The following is a 24346-nucleotide window of genomic DNA, read 5'->3' as shown; positions in this document are numbered from 1 at the left end:
AGCATGGCACCTATATGAGAGATGGAAAGTCGGACTTGTATTTGTGTGATTTGCTGTTGGTGACATTTATAAGCAGTTTGTTTCTTAATAGTTCTTTCCCAGTGACTTTCTCATTAAGCTGAGGTTTCTTTAGGGAGGCTGGGTTGGACAAAATTATACAGGCATTACCTTTTCTGCTTTCTGATCTTGCTCATAGCGTTGCTTGTTAGCCTCCTGGTAATGTTTGTCTAATCTCACACACTGTTGTCATTTTTGCTCTAGTCACTCTCAGTGGAAGTTCTGATAGGAGTATCAGAACACTACAGTTGTGTGATTTATCTTTTATGTGGGATGGGGAGAGCTGGTCCACATAGTTTTCTTAGATTTTATGTCAGTTTTTCTCTTTCCATTCTTACATTCTTGAGAAAGCAAGGTTTTCATACTGTTTAATTCACTCCTTCATTCAGTCGATATTTATCGAACCCCTGCGCTGAGTCTTGGAGGTGAAGCAGTGCCCAAGGCTGAGGCAGGCCGTGCTGTCACTGAGCTTAGCGCCGAGTCCTGACATCTGGACCATCTAGATGCTGTCTCGGTGGCCGTGGCCTGTAGAGTAAAATAGAAGGTCCCTCTGCCGTCTCCTCGTTACCTGTGGGTGATAGAAGGATGTGTGGAATATGGCCTCCTTGTCTTACTGACCAGTTTAGGAATGAGGCCCTGGAGACACTATATCCAGAGCAGACAAAATTCCTTCCCGCCATGGAGAGGGCATCGTAGTGGGGGCGGCCAGACGGTAAACTCAGTATGCGTATAGGTCTCGTGGTATTTCAGAAGGTGTGAGTGCTGTGGGAAAGTGAAGCAGGGCGAGGGCACGGGCCATGCACATTTAGACAAGGCCGTCGGGACAGGCCTCATGGAGTAGGTGACATTGGAGCAAAGACGTGGCAGAGGAAAGGGAGTGAGCCATGTGAATATCTGAGGCAAGAGTGTACCACCTAGAGGGACAGGCAGTGTAAAGGCCCTGAGGTAGGCGCAGGCGTGGCATGGGGAAAGAACAGCAGGGAGTGTGTGGTCGGAGCCAAGGACACCAAGGGAGTGAGGAAATGAGGCTGAGACGTGGGGTGTAGACAGGAGCGGGAGCCACCTCGAACAGGGCCTTGCAGGCCGTGCTGAGTATGGAGGCGGCTGCTCTGGGAGAACTGGGGAACTGTTGGCGAGTGTAGCAGAGCAGTGAAGTGCTGTGATTGATACTTTGAAAGGGTCAGTGCAGCTGCTGCTTGAGAGTACAGGGCTGCAAGAAGAGGCTGTAGCTGTGACCCAGGTGGGAGGTGGCAGCAGCTTGGGCCGGCATGGGGCGGTAGACATGGCAGAAGGACACGGTTCAGATATATTTGGAAGACAAGGATAACGGGTTTTGCATGGACTGTTTTGAGGTAAGAGAGAAACAGAGGAGTCCAGGATGACTAAGGTTTGGCGTCTGAGCAAAGAGTAATCGTTCTTGTAAATTTTAATTAAGAGTTTCCTTGTTAAGTAGGACTTTTGGAGTCGCTTTCAACTGTACTGATACTATAAGGAGTTTGTTTTAAAAATTATAGAACTTTTTAAATGAATGATGGCCTTTATATCAGTATATAGAATTTCATAAAAGCATAAAAGGACTGCTTACTTTTTTCACTTATGTTGCCATTAACTGTAGGCTATTCTCATTCTGTGTCATGGATTGGAAATTTAAAAGCATAATTTGTTTTTAATATTTAGCAAGAAGAAAATAGGAGTAATGATATCACCAAACTAGCTAGTACTCAGGTAACTTTTCAGCTCTGACCTCAGGCAAGTTGCTCCACCTCTCTGAACCTTACTGTCCTCTTCTGTGAAAATGGGGAGGAACTGCTTTGCTGGGATTATGTTAAGGAGTAAACAGGATTGTTTTATATGTGAACACGTCTGGCACAGTAGCTGGTACACAGTTGCTCTTTTTATTGTCATCTTCTCTCTCACACTGTCGCCTGCTCTGGCTTCTCAGTGGCCCAGTGAGTTCTTAACTTGTCTGTGGCTGCTGCTTCCATCTGGGAAGCCCGCCCTGCTCTCTGGCGTGGAGGAACTTCTGCTTCTTTGTATCTTGTCATCTTCTGTACCCTCAGGATCTTGTGCATCAGGAGGTGATATTTGGCTATTGAAATAAAATATAAATTAGCTTGGTGGGGTGGGAGAGAAAGCTGCCATCCACTGGTTACTCCAGAGTCAGAAACGGCTTTTCCTCTTCCTCATTCTCCACTCACTTCCTGCATCCTAAAAAGCTCCCAGACCTGTCCCTTGTCCCCTGCTCCCCTGCCCCTGCGTTAGCCCCAGTCTCCACCGCCGCCTGCTTGCACCAGCCTCTCCTTGCTGGGCAGGTGGTACTGTGGCATCTATCCAGGCTGGCTCAAAAACGTTTTTTCGGGGAGTGGTGTGTGTGAAGACCTCTGGCTTCCTGGGTAGCGGGTGGGCTCAGTGTTGCTGTCCTCTTCACACTTGTACGACCCTGTCTTTACTCATCTTTAAAAGAGATATAGCACTGATTGTGCTTAGAAGATGTGAAAATCAGATGAAATCACTGTCTGGTGTGTAGAATATCATCGGTGACTTCTAAAGCTAGCTTTTATTTTTTAACTTTGGAGAATCATAAGTTCCAAGAGAGACTGACAGTTTGCTTGGGTTGTTGTGCAGTCTGTTAGTCGATGGTTCAGATTAAACCCCACGCCATTCTCCCAGGGCTGAGCCAGGTGTCAGCCTTGCCCATGGGCCGCTTTGCTGCTTCTCATGACAGCAGTAGCCTTCGGCTGCGACCTCTCTTCGGTAATGGTGGAAGCAGAGGGTATTTTTCATGTCTTCTAATTGGTCTGTCTGCTTGTTTCTTCTGTTCTTTTTCTAGCTTGCTTGCCTGTGTTTTTCTGGAGCCCTTGTTCTTCCCAGTGTTGCCTGGGGTCAGAGTTCACCCTGGTGAATGATGTGTTTTCACTGGGGCATATAAGAGGTCACTTGAGCTCTGGCTGCTGTTAGGAGCCTGGAGACAAAGCCCTCATCAAGAGTAGTGTGTTAGAAACGAAACCAGCTGGGGCGTCACTGGACTCGGCTGCATACCTTGTTCTCCACCTTCGTTCAGTTCTTTTCAGAAGTTAGTTCATAAAGCCTTGGTCATGTTCACAGTTAAGTAGAGTACTTGATTTTTTACTAGTTCATGGGATTTACTGCTACCAATAACTTAAACATTAGGAGAGCAAAACTGTAGAGCTTGAACGTGTATACGTATGCTTAGGCAACAGAAGCTCCACCATCCTGGTTACTACTGTCTTACGGCTAACGTGGAATGTGCTCAGATAGCTAAAGTTTTGAGATGACCTTGACTGTCTCTCACTTTGAATGGAAAAAAATGAGTAACTTTGCATTTTTTTTAAAGTTTCTAGTACAGATTGTTAGATTGTATTTTTCTGTCCTACTTCTTCAGTATGAGTTTATTACTCACTTATATTTTGAAGCTAAGAAATCATGCATTTTGGATCCATCAGTATTCCCTAAGCTGATTTTAAAAGAATCTGGCAACCTCAAATTCTTGTTTTTATGTGTTTTGTAGATAGTCTTATGAATTTACAAGCTTAATACTAAAGTATCAATCTGGAAAAGTATTTTGCCTCGAAAATAGAATTCCTATGGACATGTTTTTTACAGACTTGTTTTTATTGTTGATCAGGATTTTTTTCAAAATTATTCTTGTTTCATCAAGGTAATTCTTTTAACTGTAAGGTCAGAATTAGGCGGCTAAAATGCCAAAGGCAAGACTTTGAAAACAAACATGGTCTGAAGAGCCATCTACAGACATGGTCTGGGTCAGACTAGATTTGCAGCTTACTCAATTTTGGAATCACCTGTCAGTTTTGTAAACAGAAGTCTGTCAGATGAATTGAACAGAAGGGTGAGATTAGCATATTAATAAGGTGCTGGCTAATGGCCGCCTTTTTCTCCTCCCCCTTTCCCCTCCCTCCCCTCCCTCTCCCTTCCTTCCCTGAATGAATCTAGGAACACAGACCCATGGGGTCACATTACTAGCTGGTTTCATTCTGTTCAGTAGCTTAATCTGGCCAGGATGGTCTGTGTTTCAGATTGCGGAAGCATGAGAAGATTCTGTAACTGAGAGGCATTCTTCAAGCTGCTGGAAAATATTACAGAAGGAGCACCTCCCCAATTTTGCTTCAAGCTCTGAGAAAAGGCGCACACAGGGGAAGTTTAGTCTTGCTTGTGCATCGAAGCAAATCCTGCGGGAGCGGTGAACTGGGCCTTGGTGCACCGACTCCCGGCTTGCCCTCTCTAGGACTGAGTCTATGTTGTTGGAGCTGGCGGGCCGAGAGGCCCTGAGACCGGCAGCTGCCATCTGTATGGAGAAGAGCGGCTGTAGTCCGTTTCCAATGTGTTGGGCTAAAGGTATAAATAACTTAAAAATCTGTTCAGTTTAAATTTTATTTAAATTCATGCTTTTGCACTAAAAAGGTGGGTAAGAGTTTTTCAGAATTTATTTCAAATAGGTTTATAATTAAATTTAAGTAACAAATGGAAATTAATGTGGTATGGGTATACAGTTATTGCATAAAACCAATTAGTTTCTCAAATAGTAAATAAAATTATTTTTATGGAAATGCATTTTAAGTGAGTAAACTATCTTTTTTATGCTCTGTCTCATGTCTCTTAAAGTTTTATGTTTTGTGTTTTAATCAAGACATCCATATTCGTTCTATGATGTGGACGTTTTTAAAGAATAAAGAAACTAATTTTAACTTATGTAGGAATGTAGGAAAAAAGAGTGACATGAATTTTCTTATTTCAAAAACTGATTTCCTTTACTCACTGTAAAGATTGTGTAGTTAATTTGAAACTCCCTGTTGTAAGGTGGGCTTGTCACTAAGGGTCAGCAATACTGTGAATAAACAATTTTCCATTTTAATGTTGTTAAGGTTTTTATTATTTAAAAATATAAATACAAAATATGGCATTTTCATTGCAACATTCAAGACAGTATTTTGGAGGCATGTTTAGAAGTTAAAAATGCCATTTAATTCGTGTATGAAAACATGTAGCTGCTTTGCTTAAAGTAGTAGTGAATATTTAACCTGAGAGAGAAAAATCCTTAATGAAGAATTTAATAAATACTTATTATTTTAAAAAATATATTTAAATATCGTGTTACTCCACTTGGGAAAGATGTGTAGAAGGAGGAAGCTGCACTGGGTCAAGAGCTGCAGCGCTGAGGTGGAGCTTCAGACTGATGCCGTTTAGTGCTTAGCCTGACAGTTTTAGTGCCACCAGCATATGGACGTGTCAGCACCAAACCACAGCTTCACCATTGCATTGGTTTTCATTGATTGAGTTGTCCTCATCATCTGTTAATTCTTTTCTAGGCTTTTAAACATTTCTAAAATGTGGTGTTTAATAGGATGCTCTCTGAACAAAGCACCTGGCACTTTATTACATAATATGGATCTTCAGAGTAAATACTTTGCTGAGTTAAATTCAAACTCCTGAATTTTAAAGAGTGTTGAGTATGGGAACTTTTTAAAATTGCAGTTTCTAACCTCAAGACTGTATCCATAGTTCAGCATGACCAGTGCCGAGTGGTCAGAGGCAAAGAGTTCTATAGTTGTTGAAAATTTGGTCTTTTCCTAGACTTGCCTGCGATGTATTTGCATAGCGCCACCTCCATTGTATGATAGCTCTCTGTTAGCACTAATCCTAAAGAGTAGGGCTCTGATTTCACTCACAGAGCCTAAGCTAGATTCAAGATCTACAAATCCAGTAGCAATGTGATATTAAATAATCAGCTACTGGATTTTTTAAAAATTCAAAGTGACTTTAGAAATATGAACTTCGGAAGAAAGGAGAGATTGTAGTGTTTTTCCTCATCCCAGAGCAATTGATCCAGGCAACTTACTTTTCCATTTTGTTTGCTGACTGGCAGAGCAAATGAATAGAGGCATTTTTAACTGAAATATCATTTTGATAGAAGTCAAAGTTGGGCAGAGAGCAGAGCTCAGATGTGCAAAAGACAGGAAAAGGTAAGGACAGCATCAAAGTCAGACTCAGACTATTTGTAGGGCTGGAGCAGGCCATCTCAGATGAACATTCTTGCTTTTGGGTTGTTCCCGGGGAGCTTCTGACAACACTAAGGAGCTTGTTCCCGTCTGGGGCCTGAGCACACTGCATCCACAGTGAGCGTGCCTTGCGCAGGCGTCTTGGTTCACTTCCTCTCCCCTTCTCGGCTTACTCTCTTGCACCAGGACAGGAAGGCAGGAAACCTTAGGTTTTTGTTCTGATTAACTTTGCTATGTGATAACGACAAAGAGGTTAGTGTAGAGGAATTGGCTGAATTGGTTATTTTCAAGTATGAAAGTTATACTTTTGGGTAAAGACAAAGTAAACAGCTCAAATCCAAAGAGTATACAAATCTCTACTTGCAGTAAGACATTCTCAACCTCACATTGGATTTTATCAGTTACATTAACCTCGAAAACAGCTGTGTCCCAATTTGAGAAGACATTATAAAATACTTATTAGAACAGGCTAAAAATAGTAGAACAGACCTATATTTGTATGCTTTGAACTGGAACCTTTAAGGTATCCTTAAAACACTCTGGGATCTTTTTTTATAGTAAAGTTTATTGTACTGTTGAACTTGGTGTAAAGAATCCACCTTAAACCCTACCCATGACAGATTGTATTCTAACATATTTTAAAGGACTTTGTTAAAACGTATTCAACTATTTCATAATGACAGTTTTAATTCAGAGTATTGGAGTAAATGTAAATGTTCACAGTGCTGTATTTGGTTGCAAGACTTTTGAGTTCAGAAAGCCCTGCTTGGGTAGTTTTTTGGTTATATCAGTATGTACATTATTTGTTTCATTTTTTTTGAAAGATTGGAAAGTAGATTAAAGAGGTGTCAGATTTGGTTGTTAGGAATAAGTGTGTGTTGATTTTTTTCTGTGTCTTTCAGTAGTAGATTGAGATTGAATATACTATTAATAGTTCATTTGTGGGATTCTGGTTCTGTGGTTGAAGTCATGCTTTTTCTGTATCAGTATTTTAAACTCCATCCATCCAAATAGCTTTCTGTGCAGCCCGTCTTCTCTTCTGTGTCTCAGGCTCTACTGGTTAACTGCCTGTTGGTATCTACATGGGTAGTTTTCGTAAGCATCTGATACTTACCTGCCAGAGATGAGCCTCTTAGTTGTTGCCCCTGAAATCTGTTGGTCCCCAAATCCTCCATCTTAATGAACATATTGGACCCGCCATCCACTCAGTTATCCATGTCACAGACTCGGGATGCTTCTCTAACACCTCCTTCCATGTGTAATGAATCCATCTTTTTATCCTGATGATTCTGTCTGCAAACTAATTCTTGAATTCCTCACCTTCTCCCTGTCTCTGTGGCCTCCACTCTGGTCCATGCGACCCTCATGTCTCCCAGGGTTATGGGAGTTGCTTCCTGTTGATCTTCCTGTTTCCTCACACATTCATCCTTCACACAACTGCCAGGGTGACTTTATAATCATAAATGGATGTTGGATTTTGTCAAATGCTTTCTCTGCATCTATTGAGATGATCATGTGGTTTTTGTTTCTCATTTTGTTAATGTAGTGAATCACGTTGATTGACTTGCGGATGTTGAACTATTGCCAGGATGACTTTATAAAAACATAAATCCCATGTTGTTCTCCTTCCAAAACTCCCTAGTGGCTTCTCATTAGAATTGGATAAATTGCAAGTCCTTCACATGGCCTGCAAGGCCTCACCTGACCTGGCTTCTCCCCTCTTCTCCGGCTTCGGGCCATTTGCCTCTTGTGCTCATCAATGATGTGGGTATTTTGACTCTTCAGTGCCTTAAATACTCAAAGCTCTTTCCTCTCAGGCTTTTTACACCTGTGATTACCTCTTCTGGAACTGTCTTCTCTTCCTTCTCTGCCTAGCTGACCCCTACTTATCTTTTAGGTCTCGCCTTAAATGGTCTTTCATCCTTCTCAGTCTAAACCAGTTTCTCTCTGCTATTCCCTCTCTGAGCCTTCTCTTCTGGTCTTGCACAGCATTTACTGTGATTGATCATTATGTATTGTACTTGTTTGATTTCTGTCTTTGCTAGATGGTAAACATAACATAGTCAGTGATTATGTCAGGTTTTTTCCTGCTTGGCAAGTAATTGGCACACGTGAGTATTACCTTAATGAATGAATAGTTCTGTATAGGGTTAGCTAGTTCACATGCCTTAAAAACAGCTCAGTGAAAGGAGTGAATTGGTCACGCATGCTACATTCTAGTTCTCTCAACAGATGGGTCTTGTTGGGGTTCACAGGGTCTGATAGCTTCCCTGGGAATTACCTCCCTGGTCCTCTGTCACTCCTGTGGGATCATGGCCATCAAGTCTGACAGCTGGTGGAGCTAACTGACTTGTGGGGGAGACAGATTAAAAATATATTTGTATGTAAGCATTTGTATATAAGTATATAAATATATTTTATAATTATATTTATGTAATTTACATATGTAATTATGTATTTAATTTATATATAAATTACATTTATGTAATTTATGGATATCTGGATATCTATAAATTTACCGTAAAAGGTATTAAATGATGTTCAGGGTGACTAAGTTTTATGAGTGCACAGCCCAGGCAACAACTCTTGGTGCCTGGCACATAGTAGGCCCTCAGTGCAGGCTGAGCTGAGTTCTAGTCTGTTACCTCCTACCTTGATGCTGGGTGGCGTCATGAGAGACTGCCCGCCTATCCGCTCTTCCCCCTCCCACCGCGCCTCTAATAGGCTCCACACAGCCACACAGCTGTACATGCAGTTAGTTCTCTGAAACGACCCTGCTGCGTTGTGCTTCTTTGTGCCCCTTTACACTTTTGCTGCTCTTTCTGCTCAGAATATTCCTTCTTCCTAAACACGAAACTTTCAGGATTCCGCTCGAGGGCATGGCCCTCCTCCTCTCTGCCACCTGGACCACAGAGCTGGGCCCTGGCGCCTGTGTGCATTAGCTCTGCACACACAGGCATGGTGGTAACTCATTCAGCTTTGTTTGCTTGTCTCATGTTACCTGGTTGTAAACTTCTTGCAGGCCAGGTTCAGATCTTGTTACTTTTTGAATCCATATAGTCTGACATAGCAGCACTCAATAATTGTTGAGTGAAAAAAAATCCTGAAGTGGTGGAATCTGGGGCATTTTTCTAAAGGCGGTGATGTTTGATTCAAGTGGAGAGGGTGGGCAGGGTCCTCTCTGCTGTAGGAATTCTGCATGCAAAGGCACTGAGAAATGAAGATGTTGGGGTGTTAGGAGAACACGGGCCTTTCCACTGATTATGGTTTGGGCTGCGTTAATGTTCCTGGAGAGGGGGCAGTAGGAAAGGCTTACTCTTCCACCTGGTTTCTTTGAGGAGTTGGGCTGGGGCTCTTCTTCCTAAGCCTTCATCCTGCCTCGAAAGATTGGTGTTGCCCAAGGTCCACCCCGGGCCTTTTTGTCTTGTCCCTGTCCGCCAACTTGGCACCCTTCTCCCTCTCCCCGGGAGCCTCATCCTGCCACACGGCTTTGCACACTGTGTCTGTCCCTCACTGTCTTTAGCCGTTGTCATCTCTCAGCACTTTGCATTCTTCTCCAGGTGATGGGTGCTTTTCCCTCTGCTTGGGACACCTCTTTCCCCTCAGTTTCCCTCTGGTCCCCTGTGAACCCCCAGCCGTTAGATTCCTTCATGATTTTCTCTTATAGTGCTCTTCCCTTTCCTTTGTTAAACTTTTCACATCATTGTGAATTAATTCTGTTGGTAAATGTTAGTGTAATGTGTTTGTGTCCCCAGCATGTAGTAGATGTATTGAATAAATGAGTTTCTGATAAACAAAGACTATGAAAGTAACAGGTGTGTCTGTCACTGCAAAGAGGGAATAGAGATGGGGGAGCGAACAAGTAGTGAAGGAGTACAGAACACTTAGGCAGCGCCTGAGCAAAAGTAAGGGAGGCAGCTTGGCGTGTGTTCTCTGTCAAGGGCCCACCTTTGCATCTGATGTCTTAACCATGGTGAACTCCCTTTGCATTCCTACTCTGAATGTTAGTAACCTCAACTAATGAGGTGAGGGATCACCCACAAAAATAATACAATGGGTATTAAAACTTCTTTGTCTCTCAGATTCTTTCACTTGTCCTAGTTATATTGGGGGAAGAGAATGCTAGTTTCCCTCGTATTCTCTCCATATGTAGTTTTGGAGCTTTTAGCTGGATGTATGGTTTTTGCTCAGAAATGACCTCCTCAGTGAGGTAGGGAAAATGTGTGCCCTTGTTCATGGTTTTTGTCCCAGGCTTCCATCCATCTCTTACCCCCACCCCAGCACCAAGTCTCCTGCTTGGACAGTAAATTCTGTTAAAATCCTTGAGTGCGTCTTCTTTGGCCACCCTGTTTAACATGGACCCATCCTCCTGCCATCACCGTCCACCTTCTCTCTCTCCCTTGCATGTGTCACCACCTAACATACTGTGTGGCTTCTTGTTGGATGGTTTGCTGTCCCGCAGTGAAATGCACAGCCTGGAGGTGAGGAGCCTGCCCTTCCTGCTCAGTGTGCAGCCCAGTGCCTCATCATAGCGGACTCCTGTAGAGAACAGACGAATCAGTGAAGTCCGTTATCTTGTCTGCTTGGAGCAACAGAGCTTTCAATCTTTAGAAGCAAATAAGAAGGGTTATGGAGATTTTTATGAAAAATAAAACTTGTGCGTTATTTCTAGTGCTTTAATGGTTAGTGACACTGACTTTTAAAAATAGTGTTCACAAATCTTTGATTTCACATTCATCTGTAATCATTTAAACTGTAACGAATTTATTGTAAATTCAACAGTTTTCTGTATTTCATGGTTTTATCAGTTTTCACTTAAAAAGAAAAATCTAACTTTTAATCAATATTTGTGTCAATTTTATCATGTTATTGATGTAGCTCACATAATTATAGGTTTATGTTTAGGTGTATATTATCTGCTTTAACTTCTTTAAATTATACACATTTGTATTTTTATACCTTTCTTCCTGAAAAGTTGTATAAAATCAATCAAATTTTAAGTATTTTTTAGGAGTTTGATGTTGAAAAAGAAACCAGCGGTAGTAAGTTTTTTCTTCGTTTTGTGGTTCGTGTAGCTGTGGTTTACTTTCTGTGTTCTTATTTTCATAAGGTGTTGGTGAATTATTTGCCAGCTGTTCACAGTATTCAGTTGAATTTGCAGGCTTATGGATAGGAAGTTTTACCAGTTATCGCAGTTTCTGGAGTTGAATTACTTTTTTTCCTGTTCAATTTTGATGGGCTGTGTTGAAACTATGGATCAATTTGGGAGAATGACCTGTGAACAACAACATTGAGACTTCTGGTGCATCTGTCCAACTATGCAGGTCTTTAATTTCTCTTAGCAGCATGTGGTAGATCTTAGTATGGAGGTCTTGATGTTTTTTTGATGCTATTGTAAAGGACATTTTTATTTTATCTTTTTTTTTTTTTGAGGAACATTAGCCCTGAGCTAACATTTACTGCCAATCCTCCTCTTTTTGCTGAGGAAGACTGGCCCTGAGCTAACATCCGCATCCATCATCTTCTACTTTATATGTGGGATGCCTGCCACAGCATGGCTTGCCAAGTGGTGCCATGTCCGCACCCAGGATCTGAACCAGGGAACCCCGGGCTGCCAAAGCAGAATGTGCGAACCTCTGTACCACTGGGCCGGCCCCAATATGCAATATTTTGCTTATTATTTTGTCTGTTTTCATGAGGGATATCAGTCTGTAACTTTTTTTCTTATAATGTTTTTGTCAGATTTTCATATTAAGGTGCTGCTGTTTTCGTAAAGCAAGTTGGGAAGCGTTCCCTTATGTTTCCATTTATATGATTAATTTATATAAAGTTTAAGAAACACTAATCTACAGTGACAGTAATGGGAATAGTAGTTCCGTTTGGTGGGTGCTGTTCATTAGAAAGGGACGTGAAGGGAAAGCAGTAATGGAAATGCTCTTTATCTTGGTCTAGGCGGTAGTCATGAGGATGGAGATACACACACATGTGTATGTATGAATGTGTGTAAAAAGTCATTGAGTTGTTCACTTAAGATTTGTACATTTTACAAATTAGACTTCAGTACAGAGCTATTAAAATTAGACTGTAAATGCATCTCCCATTTAACATTGCATTTCTGAAGATCAGGCATTGTTCTGTTTGGCAAAAGGAAAATTCTGTGTATAAACAGAAAACGTTAAACCAGTTTCCTAAAACCCAGTGAAGAGATTATGTATAAATAAAATCTAAAATGGTAAAATTTAAAATGCTTGAAATATTGTTTCTTGATTACCAGACAGTATGGTTAACAGTTGCTCGTGTGTGGAAAATGTGCATGCTATTCACTAAACATTGCATGTATAACAAAGTAATATAGCATTTAATAAATTTGGTAGAAAAGCATGCAGACAAAAACATAATAAAAAAGAAGGCAGTATCCTAGAATTCTGAAGTGAGGAAGAGAATTGAGGCTTGAAGAAGTTGAGGAGGAAGGCTGAGAGGTGGAACGGGGGTGTTGGTGGTGAAGGGCAGCGCATACGTGCCATGTGGGAGAAGGTTCAGAGGTGCTGGGTCACTTCATGTGGCTCTACAGCCAGGACGGTCTGATGAAGTTCTCTCGGTGGTTGGTGCTTTAGGGTGCAAACGTTGCACACTGCGGCTTTGCTTATGCTCCCAGTGTTTATATTCGGAGTGCCGTTGGATGGGCCTGTAAGAGGCATCCTGTAGCAGTCGCTTTCAAGGATGGGGTCCCCGCATTTTCGGACACTTTGCTTTTTAAACTCTATAGGTAATTTTGAGGTCCTACAAATTTTATTTGGATTTTAGCTTGAGGCTTTTTCATACATACTTTAGTGTAAAATTATATATTAAGTTTGGGGATGTAAATATAAATTTTCCTTATACTCACATTGGCCAGAAATTGTTGTATTGAAAGATGTGTGTAGTCTGCCTTATTAAAAAAAGGAAAAAACCAGGACCTTGTTAACCAGGGTGATGCCAGCATGTTGTATCTTCCCCAAGGTCTACTTGGTTGGCTTTAAAAAAAAAAAAAAAAAATACTGCTAGAATGTCATGTATTCATATTAATTTTTTTACTTTAAAAATCTTACTGTTTTGTGACGTTGACAGGATGATTGGGAAGATAACAATCCTAGGCTGTTGCATATTTCTTGTTTTAACTTTTATGTGAGTTCATGAACAGAATGGTATACTGGTGGGATATTTTCAGTTTTGAAACATCATAATATTTTTGATAGGACAAGGTTTCAAAGAAGATTCTGAAAGAACACTTCCGCTTTATTTGGTTATTGGACTTAATAATGTATTTCAAATATACCAGATATTATCATAATAGGAATGAGAATGTGTTTCCTTTTTTGACAAGGATCCATAAAGCTATGACTCATTAACAGGGAAGGTGCTGATTAGGGACTTTTGAAGTATTAATTAAATGGGGGGTCTTGCAGGGTTTCCCTTTAGAGAACAGTCCTACTCAGAACTCCCCTTTTCTTGGCCTGGAGAATTTAGGTCATCCTTCTTTAACAACTGCTATCATCTGTTGAGTGCTAACTTTATTTCATACATCTTGCTAACCACTTTACATTTATTTTCTTGACTCACAGGTGGGTATTATTACTTCCACTTTACGGATAATGAACCTATGGTAATTGAAGAGTCGCACAGTTGTGAGTGGGGAGCCAGGCACAGTTCTTAACTTTATTAAGCAGCATGTGCTGCTCCTTAATCAAGAGTTGCTCACATGTCACTGCCTGTAAAACCTTCCCTGAGACATGCCTCTCCTGTAGGATTTCCAGCCTTTTTTAAAAGATTTATTTGTATGATTTAGGTGAAATTTTAGCTGTCCTGTAATCTCTACGGTGTCTTGCCCATAGAAAATAAAGGAGTGGCTCATAATTTAGTCTCAGTGTCCTGAGGAGTGTCCCTAGCCAGTGAGGTCTTCTAAGCCAGAGCAGGTGAAATGCTATTCTAATACGTTGTTTTCCCCCCCGTGGCTTGTTTGTGTATATAGTTTTAAAAACTTTCTTATGGACAGTGTCTGGTAAAACAGTACATTGAACGCGTTCTTGTACTCAGAATTGGGGAGTAAGAGAAATTAGGCATGCTTTCTTTCTCCTTGGCTCCTGGAATCCTGGCAGGAGGCTTTTGCCTCACCTTGGCGGCAGATGGAAACGTTCTTTTCTGAGGACACGGGACCACGAGGCAAGGCAGATGCTGACCTTCAGGGGTCTCCAGGCGAGTGTCTGCTTCTGTGCTTAAGCACTTGGGTCATCAGGTCACCCCCAGGCACAGGGTTCCTTGACAGACAACCTGGTATTAAAGACAGCCTCTGCTTTCAAACCATGAGACCAAAACAGAGAGAAACAGGGAAAACAATTCACCGACAAAAAAGATGGAACAGTAAGCAGAAGGAAGCTAAAAGAACAAGATAAAAAATTTAAATCTCAGTATAAGATCTCCAAGAGCTAAGAAAAGATACTGCATCCATGAAAGACCAACAGAATTCATTTTTGAAAGTACATTCGAAGAACAGGAAAAATAAAAGTCAGAAAGCAGAAATAAACTCAGTAGAAGCATTGGGAAACAATCTGGAAGAAATCTCTTGGACCATGGAAAGGAGAGAAAAATGGAGGAGAAAAGAAAGAGAATAGGATGATGAATTCAGAAGGTCCAACATCCAAATAATAAGAATTGCAGAAAGAGAAAAAGGATAAAATCATGAAAGAAATGATGCAAGAACATTTTCTGGAACCGAAGGATAAGGGTCTCCGGATTGAAGGTTCCCAAATATTGAAGCCCATGTGGCTCCCTCTTGGGCCTTTCCCCCTCCCTCCTTCCGGCTCTGTCCAGAACGCACTGCGGCTGTGATGTTACAATTGCATCACGATTTTGGTCTTTCCTTTACAGCTCTTACTGCAGTTGTCATTTTTAATAGTACTTATTACAGTTGTAATTAAATAATCGTGTGTGGATCTCCTGACTAGGCTGAAAGCTCTTCAGGGTAGGTTTGTCTCTTTTTTTTTTTGTACCTTCTATATCCACACATTACAATGCCTAGCCTAGTAGCTTGCTCAATAACTATTTTTAGAAGTAATTACTCTAAAGGAGGTGTAGCCACATTCGTTTGCCTAGAGGGAACAGGCATGAATGAATGAATAAATGAAGCAGAGTGGCTATGAAAAAGCAGGCAGTAGCAATAATAAATTGCAGCTGGCCCTTTGCTGAGGCCAGTACAACATGGTAAAGACTGTGATGATAGGAGAGTACTGCCACTCAGCTGTGTGTTGCCAGGCAGCAGTGTGGCCTGCTAGTGACAAAGAGTTTTCAGAAGACAGAAACCCAGCAAACCCACAGGCAGCAGGACTCAGTGAGCAAGAGCTTGGTCTCTAGGTAGACTGCCTGGCTTTGAGTCTCGTGTACTAGGCATGTGGCCTTGGACAAGTCACTTCTCTCTTCCCACATCTGGAAAGTGGGGAAAATAAGGTATTAGGAGGATTAAATGATTTCATTTTTAAGTGCTTATAACAGTCCTGGCATGGTAAGTGTTGCAGAGATAATTACTTAAATAAACCTCTGGAAGCCCCCAGGGCTGGATTCAAACCTTCCTGTCTCGTGAGCAACCTTTACCACATCAATCTCTGCATATTAGGAAAATCACTCTTTATTATGCACAGCAGTTTAACCCCACATTAGGAGTCTTTGCCATTATGCTGTTTTGATTTTGCAAAGTGCCCCCCAGAGAGAGGGAGCCCAGGGGAGTATTTTCCCAAAGGTAAATTTACGTCTCCTCCTTAGGAGTACAAAGACTCAGTATAGCCGTGAAGTTACAGTTTTTTAGAAAAGGCTTCAAAGGGACCAGATTACAATATCACATCCTCCTCCCTGTAGCTTGGGAGCAGATTTGGGCAACCAAGGCTTAGTTCCCTTTCCAGACTAAACTTGCAGAAGTCAGGGCTCCCTGCTTCTCCCCCCCCCCCCCCCCCCTTCACGTAGGCATGAAGCTCCTCCTTCTTCTGTCATGAGTTCTGGCACTTAGGTATGAGTTCAGGCATTTAGGCCTGCATTGTTCCCAGTAACAAATACCAAACTGAGTTAATCTTACTACTTCCTGCCCATCCCCCTTCCCCAGACAAACAGTACCTGCCCCTCTTGTGTTCCTTATCTCGATGGAATGGTATTACTTTCCCACTCAGTTGCCCAAGCCAGAAAAATGGCTGCTGACTTTCTCTCCTTTAGTCTTACATGTGCAATTTAATCAATCCTGTCCTCTTGGTTCTTTTATAGCTCTCAGATCTTTCCTCGTCTCGGGCCATAGTTAGTGCTGGCTGGATTAGAAAAAAGCCTTCTGATTGGTCTGAATGGACTTAATTGCTGCTCAGATGCATATCCTAACAGCAGCCAGGCTCCGCCCCACTCTCCCCCCAAGCTGGGCTTACTTCCCCTCCCTACTGTCTATCTTAAAGTCCTGTTGGCCTTTGCATTGGCTTCCTGGATTACTCTCACCTCCTCCTGCATCCATATCTTTTGTTGGATATAACTTTTGATGTACCCGTTCTCAAGATGCCGACTAGGAACTAACGTTCTGTAGGAATCCTGACCATGCGTCAAGTCTGGGGTGCTACATGTTGTTTTCCCAGCATCTCTTCTAGCACCATGTTCTTAGTGCACCTGTCTGTGATGGTCTTTCTCATGAGGGCCATAGGGGCAGGGACTCTTTCCTGCTTCCCACCCAGTCCTGATGATCAGTCTGTTCTCTTTCCTGTTATTAGTCTATCCTGATTGCCTTGGAGAGTGCCTTATACATAGTCTACTCTACATTGCAGGGAGAGATGAATTAGTAAGGACAGTAAATAAATATGCTAAAGAAAATTGTAGTATAACTTGGCAGTTTTCGTACAGGTCACCTACTGCTTTGGTTCCCAGACAAAATTTGCATAGAGATCACATGATGATCTTGTTAAAGTACAGATTATGATTGAGTAGATTTGTGGTGGGGCTCTCACAAGCTCCCAGTGATGCCTGTGCTGCTGGTCCGTGAACCATACTTGGATTAGCAAGTATCTCATGTGGAAGTCAAAGCGCGTGCTTTGGAGCCAACACATGTAGCTGTATAATTTTGGGCAAGTTACTTAACCTCTCAGTGCCTCAGTGTCCTCATTTATAAATGGGGTTACTAATAGGACTTACCATATAGGGTTGGTGTGTGGATCAGGTGAATCAAATGAATTAATAGAATAATCCTGCCACATAGTGACTGGTATACAAGTGTTTGCTGCTTAATTGTTAGCATCGTCATCATCATATTATTTAGCAAATTATAGATCTCATAGTCTCTGTACATGTATTTATATTTAATCCTTGTGATAGTACTGTGAAATCAATGCTGTTACCACACTGTCTGCAAATTCAAAAATAGTCTAGTTAAGTGACTTGTTGAAATGTTAACAGTGAATATTCATGGAGCGGATTTAAACCTGCTTCTATCTCCTGTCTCAGCAGCATGACACCATAGCCACTCCTCACTTAATTATTTTTAATTTAAGTGCCAGCAATTAGAGACTAAAATGTTACAGCGATGATCAAACCCTGTTAAACATATTTAGAAGCTATTAATTTTTTCATTGTGAACTACTAGACAAGACTATTTTAATGAACTAATGAATTCCTGCCCAAACGTTCAAGGGGAGCTCCAGGGAGAGTTTGGAACTTCTCTCTGGCGTGACTCCTGCTGGATTCTAGTTGCCCTGCCTCCATGTTCTCCTTGAGCTCTCCAGGCTCTGTTTGGTTGCCCTCTCTGTGCTACAGACCAGAAATTGCCTCCTGGCAGAGAGCCAGGTCTCACTTGTCTGTGTCCCTCCTTCAGGGGTCACAGTTCCGTGTTGCCTGTGTCCAGTGTCTGGAAACAGCCGTTTCCTGTGTTTAGGGCAGTTTTGTAGTTGTTTAAGGGTGGGGGTAATGCAGACCCTGTTACTCCCTCGTTTTTGAGTCTCGGATTTCCTCTTTGTTATTGGGGTTAATGTTTACTACTTAGGATTTGTATCAGGATTAAATGAGATAATGTATATAACAAACCTATTTAGGTACCTAACTCATTGGCAATATTCAGTAAAAGCCTTTTTGTTTATGTTTTTTACCTTGTAAAACTTGACTCAATTTTGTCTTATTTAATAGAGGTTAGGCATAGGCTATCTTTGGGTAAAGTGATGTATTTTAGTTTTGTATTTAGTGAACATCTGCAAAATCACACTGACCTAGTCAGTGCATTGTTATGTGGCCTTGATATGCCAGACAACAGGGCCAGGAGGGAGACCCCACGTTCTCTTCAGGTAGCCCCGTGTCTTTGCTCCCCTTTGCAGCAAAAGGCTGTGAGTTCCTTCTGTTTCTTGTCTGTACCGCCTTTCTTGACAGACCCGGTGGAGCCCGCTCTCATCAGGCCTTTCTCCCCACCATTCGCTGTGCTGAAAGCACTGTCTCAGGGTCACAGTGTCTTCTCAGTGACCAAGTGCAGAAGTTCCTGTTTTGGCCAGGTAATGCGTTGACACCTCTTTCTTCTGGAAACATTTGCAATTGTTCTTGGTTTACCTGCTAACCTACTGGCTTCAGCTTCTTAATTTCCTCTGGGTTCCTCCTTATCTCCCCTATGTCTAAACATTAGGGAGGGCTAGACTCGGTTTTCAAACCTCCTTCAGGTTGGTAAGTGGCTTTGACTGGGAGCAAATGTGAGAGAGTTAAGAGGCACGAAGGGGTGGATTCCTACTTGACTGTCTCTCCTTGTCCCAAGGGTCTGAGACCCAGTACAGAGTACCATGCCTGGAGATAATTGCAGTGAATCAAGGAGTCATTTGAAAGAATGCTAAGAACAGAAGATACCAAGGAAATTTGGGGAAAATGGGAACTCTGTTAGGTAAGAGTGCTGTGGAATATGATTGTGGAACAAGACAAGGAGAACATGGAAGCTTTGAAGCTTGTGTGGGCCAAGTACATCTGTAAAGAAGAGGGGCAGTAGAAGCACCCCATCCCCCAGCGAAAATCCTCATGATTTTTCTACTGTTTGAGGGAATCTTACTGAGATGGGGTTTTTCTAAGGAAAACTTTTTGGTGCTATGTGCAGTATATTAGATATAAACTTAAATGCTGAAGAAATTATTTAATGTTGGTTTTCTATGTTGATTTTGAACATCTGCTTTAATAAATTCTATTTTACTTTACATCTTTAAGTATATAATTTAATTAGAAAATAATATTGCAGAAAAATATCTTAACTATGTTTATTTCATTTGAGAGATTTACAGTTAGTAACAAAGAAGTGTTTGAGAAAGTATATCGTGATTTATGTGCTCAGTAGAAGTAATCAGGAATCAGGCACAGACTTACTCAGCCTGGCTCCAGGGAGATAGTCCTTGCTATGGTGATTTCCAGGAGACTTGGGGGTCATGTTGTGGACACAGATTCACCCAGCCTCCCACCCAGCTGTCCAAGCAGCTGTTCCATCTAGCGCCCGTTACATCCATTCTTCTTCATCATGTTAGCTGCCATTTATTGAATGACACCAGGACTGATAAGGAAATAGACTTCCTCCTGCATTCTTACTCTTCCCATTGCCAATCAATCCCAGAGAAGTTGCAGCAGATCCGCCAGATTGCCCCATGAAATTTCTTGTGCAGGGCTAACGGAATCTGCGTTAGACAACATTCTTCCTTTCATTCATTCATCCGTCAGTACACATTTAGTCATTCCTAGCGTTGTTGTGACTGCAGTAGTGAACAATTGTGTGTGTGTGCATGCGCACATACTGAGTAAAGTGGACTGCTTCACTGAGCTTTAGGATTTTAGGGGCAGAGAACATTGTTCCACTTGGCTTAAGGGGCTCCTTGGTATTTAGATGGATAATGTATCTTAACTGAAAGAGTTTTTAAAGCTTCGGTCTCACACAGTTGCAGCCCAACCACTGAATAACTTCGCGTCCTTGGAATACAGACTGTCTTTCATCCCAGACTTTTATATCTGCAAAATGGAGCTAGTACCACCCACCTCTAACAGTCATGGTGAAAATGAAATTTGATGAGATAATGTATGTCTTTGCCTTGCATGTAGAGCCACTCAGTGAATGGCAGTTTTAATTATTTGTAATGAATGTTGGTACTGGCAGATATTTGCCTCCCTTGGTGGGACTGTTGATCTTAGAGCTGGGGTCCATGGGTGAGTTTTAGGGGATCCATAAACTTTGAGTCATATACAAAATTTTGTGCTATTAATGTCTATGCATTTTCTGGAGAAAATGTCCATATTTTTCAACAAATTCTCAAAGGCGTTTGTCGTCAGTATGCAGATATGTGCGTAGTATGTCCATATATGCATAAACACAGTTAAGAACTCCTTCCATGGAAGATGGTAAATGAAAAGTAATTTGGTATTTGCCAGCATCACTCATTTTACTTGTTTTGCTAAATAGCATGTGGGTAAATTCGAAGAGAGGCAGAGGCAGAAATGCAAAAATATATAACAGTTGGCATTTATTAAATGTGCCCATGTGAGTTGCTGCTTTGCTGGATTGATAACAGTGGCTCAGGCAATTAATTTTAGCCAGGGCACTTTGGCTTTGCATGTTGCTTTTGGTCAATTGTTGGATAAGAGTCTTCTGGCAAACCTTTTTGTTCTCGTTTTTGTAAATAAAGGTGTATAATTGAAGTGTAGGATGCATACTGTAAAATGCACACATCACGTATATTGTGGTGCAGTTTTTACTGCTACCTTCCATATCGATGTTTAGAGTGTTACCAGCTCTCAGCAGCCTCCCTCGTGGTCCCTTGTAGTCAATATCCTTGGAAAGGTAACCAGCATTGATTTCTGTCCCCATGGCTCAGTTTGCCTCTTGTTGAATTTTAGATTTTCTTTTGCCTCTTACAATGTCTGTGAGATTCACTCATGTTGATGCATGTAGCACTTACTCATTTTTTGTTGCTGTATGGTATTCTGTTTAAGAATAGACCACAGTTTACTTTATTCTTGATGGATGTTTGGGGGTTTTTTTTCCAGTTTTGAACTACTGTGAATATTGCCGCCGTGAATATTACGTGTGTCTTTTGGTGAAGATGTGTATGTGCTTTTCTTTGGCGTATACTTAAGAGTGAAAGGGCTGGTCATAGGGTATAAATCTCTTCAGCTATAGGAGAAATGGTTTCCCAAAATGCCTGTGTCAGATTGTGCCCCAGCTAACAGTGTATAAAAGCTCTGGATGCTCTCCATCTTTGTCAACGCTTAGTATTGTTGGTTTTTAAAAGTTTGGAGCCATGGAAAAATGTAGTTTTTGAAACCAATTTTTAAAATTGATATAAAATTCACGTAACATAAAATTCACCATTTTGGAGCGTACCATTCAGTGGTTTTAAGTATATGTGCAAGGTTGTGGAACCATCACCGCTCTCCAGCTCCATCCCTCCCAAAAGAAACCACATGCCCCTTACTGGTCACTCCCCGTCTTCCCTCCCCACAGCCTCTGGCAACCACTTCCCTACTTTCTGTCTCTCTAGATTTGCCTATTGTGGACTTTTCATGTAAATGGAATCGTATAACATATGGCCTTTTCTGTGGCTTCTTTTACTTAGCATAGTGTCTTCAAGGTTCATCTGTGTTGTAGCATAAAAGCACTTAAAGGACAGTCTTGTGTTTTTCAAGTCCAAAAAATGAGAAAGATTTAGCAGTGTTGGAAATGCCCAACGTAGAAAGTTACTGTAGTAGTTTATTAAGAAAGTAAAAGATCAGTCCTTTATCTGGAGGATCCCAAGAGAGAATCTCTTTACCATTTGCTTTGGGAGTTAATTAGATATATGGAAAACATTACTTAAAATTATTTCTAGATTTTCCTCCTTTTGTAAGAGAACAGATAACCCTTTTGTCCAGCGGCCGTCAGTGGACTACCATAGCTAGCTGGGTGTGTCAGGTCTTTGGAACTGTTGCTTTTCTTTATCATTTGCAACTTTTCCTTAGTAATTTTAATATACTTCTGTGTGTCTGAGTTTAAATATACACAAGTAGGTTAGGATACACTTAACGCTTTTAACTTGAGATTTAACATACGTTTACCTTAACACTTTATTAATTTGGGTTTTATATTCAGAAGCCCACCCAGATTCAAGTTGAAGGAATGTAGACTCCACCTCTTGAAAGGTGTACCCAAGTCACAGTGGAAGAAGAGCATTGGGAATGGGAAATACTGTTACAGCTACTTTTGGAAAAACATAAGCTGCCACACATTGATACTATAATAGTAAACATTTAAATTGTTTATTTATTTATTTAAAAAATTGTTTTGTTAATGATTAGCACCTGAGCTAACAACTGTTGCCAATCTTTTTTTTTTTTTTTCCTGCTTTGTCTTCCCAAACCCCCTAGTACATAGTTGTATATCTTAGTTGCAGGTTCTTCTAGTTGTGGGATGTGGGACGCTGCCTCAGTGTGGCCTGCCGAGCGGTTCCATGTCCGCACCCAGGATCCGAACCCTGGGCCGCCATAGCGGAGCGCGCGAACTTAATCACTCGGCCACGGAGCCGGCCCCTAAATAATTTAATGTTAGCTTCTCTGTCTAGTAAAATCAACATAGATATTCAGATTAGACTTTTTATGAGAAACCCAAATGTTGTGTAAAAGAACCATGAGTAAGAAAACTTTTAGGCCATTCTAGTTTAAGGATTTACTTGAACTAAGATCATTGCCAAATTCTTAAAAAACTCTTCAGACTTGCTATGTCTTAAATTTTTTTTTAAAGATTGCCACCTGAGCTAACATCCGTTGTCAGTCTTTTTCTTTCTTCCCAAATCCCCCCAGTACACAGTTGTATATTTTAGTTGTGGGTCCTTCTAGTTGTGGCATGTGGGACGCCACCTCAGCGTGGCCTGATGAGTGGTGCCATGTCCGTGCCCAGGATCCAAACCTGCAAAACCCTGGGCCTCCAAAGCGGATCACGTGAACTTACCCACTCCGCCATGGGGCCGGCCCATTAGTTTTTTAATAAATTGAGCTGTATCAATTTGCATTCTGGCAAGCATCTCAAGTTTTATTAAAGGGCTAGCATATTTCATGCACAATGAGGTTGCTATCTTGGTGAGATCTTAGTGTGCACAACAAATATAAACCAGAGAACTCTGGAGTAAGATGTGCATTATCGTCCTTGGACTTTTCTGCCTCTTCTGTATGTGCTGTTGTACGGAGCATTTATGTCAGAGTGTGGATGAGTCTCGAGTCAGCTCCAAGGTTTGTCAACACCTTGTTGCCTCACACTCTGACTTGGGACTGCCCTACTTCTTCCAAGAAGAGAAAAAATTAGTCACCAAGAAGCCTTGAGATGTTTCCTATGTTAATTAGAGGGAGACCTGAAACTTTGGACAGCCCAGCAGCGATCACTGACGTGCCGTCTGCGTTCCCATTCCAGTAAACACTTGGACACTCTGCTGCAGTGGTGACTTAAACCGGCTGGTCTGGCGGAGAAGTTAGAGCGCTCTGGTGCCTGAGCCAGGACTCGGCAAAGTGTGGTCAGCAGACTGGGGTTGGTTCTGGAATTGTTAACTATCTAGGACAAAATAAAGGTAGAATTTGTGTAAGCATCTAGAAACCTTGTGTTAATTGATGATAAAGTTTTGTGCTTGGCTTTTGTAGTTCTTTTATTTTTAAATTTCATTTCTCTGGAAATTTCTTTTCTTTGTATTTTATGAAAGTATTGGTCTGTGACAGGTTGGAAATTAAAACAAAACTTAACTGGTCCTTCACCACAGATAGTTTGAAGAGTATGGATCTAAGCCACGTAACATCAGTTTCAGATTTTAAAATGTTTTCATTTCCTCCTCTTTGATAGTTTTTTGGAAAAGATATTCTGTAGCTTACACAAGTAGCAGATGCCTGTGACTGATTTATCTTGAAAAGGTCTAGGAAATACATGTGGCCACAGATTACAGAGGGCTACGATTACAAACCCTGTACAACCTACCTCTCTGGTGAGGAGGGCGAAGGGCTTTCTCTTAGAGACGCAGAGAATCGGCAGCCCCAACCGTGCAACCTCAGTCATGGGTCAAAAGCAAATACAGGACCGCACAAACACCACAGAGAATTCTGTTAATTGTACAACCTCAGTCATGGGTCAGAAGCAAATACAGGACCGCACAAACACCACAGAGAATTCTGTTAATTGTACAACCTCAGTCATGGGTCAAAAGCAAATACAGGACCGCACAAACACCACAGAGAATTCTGTTAATTGTTTGGAA

The 24346-nt window shown here is 41.5% G+C and overlaps 1 protein-coding gene across 23 annotated transcripts in view; it reads left to right on the top strand.

The window, feature by feature from the left end:
* PTK2 (protein tyrosine kinase 2) overlaps positions 1-24346 on the top strand; it is a 278805-nt gene that overhangs the window by 65575 nt on the left and 188884 nt on the right. For 8 of the 23 annotated variants that reach the window (XM_070481676.1, XM_070481674.1, XM_070481669.1 and 5 more), the window contains one exon: positions 4113-4431. The exons of 14 other annotated variants lie outside the window; for them this stretch is intronic. In XM_070481676.1, the coding sequence (XP_070337777.1) occupies positions 4332-4431 (100 nt within the window). In that variant the 5' untranslated portion in view covers positions 4113-4331. Of the gene's footprint in view, positions 1-4112; positions 4432-24346 lie in introns of those variants that run through there. One more of the 23 variants, XM_070481688.1, reaches the window with a different exon arrangement.

This window comes from Equus asinus, chromosome 12 (assembly GCF_041296235.1).
Source record: "Equus asinus isolate D_3611 breed Donkey chromosome 12, EquAss-T2T_v2, whole genome shotgun sequence".
Taxonomy (NCBI): domain Eukaryota; kingdom Metazoa; phylum Chordata; class Mammalia; order Perissodactyla; family Equidae; genus Equus; species Equus asinus.
The sequence above is the reverse complement of the archived record's forward strand: the minus strand, read 5'-3'. Positions and strand labels throughout refer to the sequence as shown.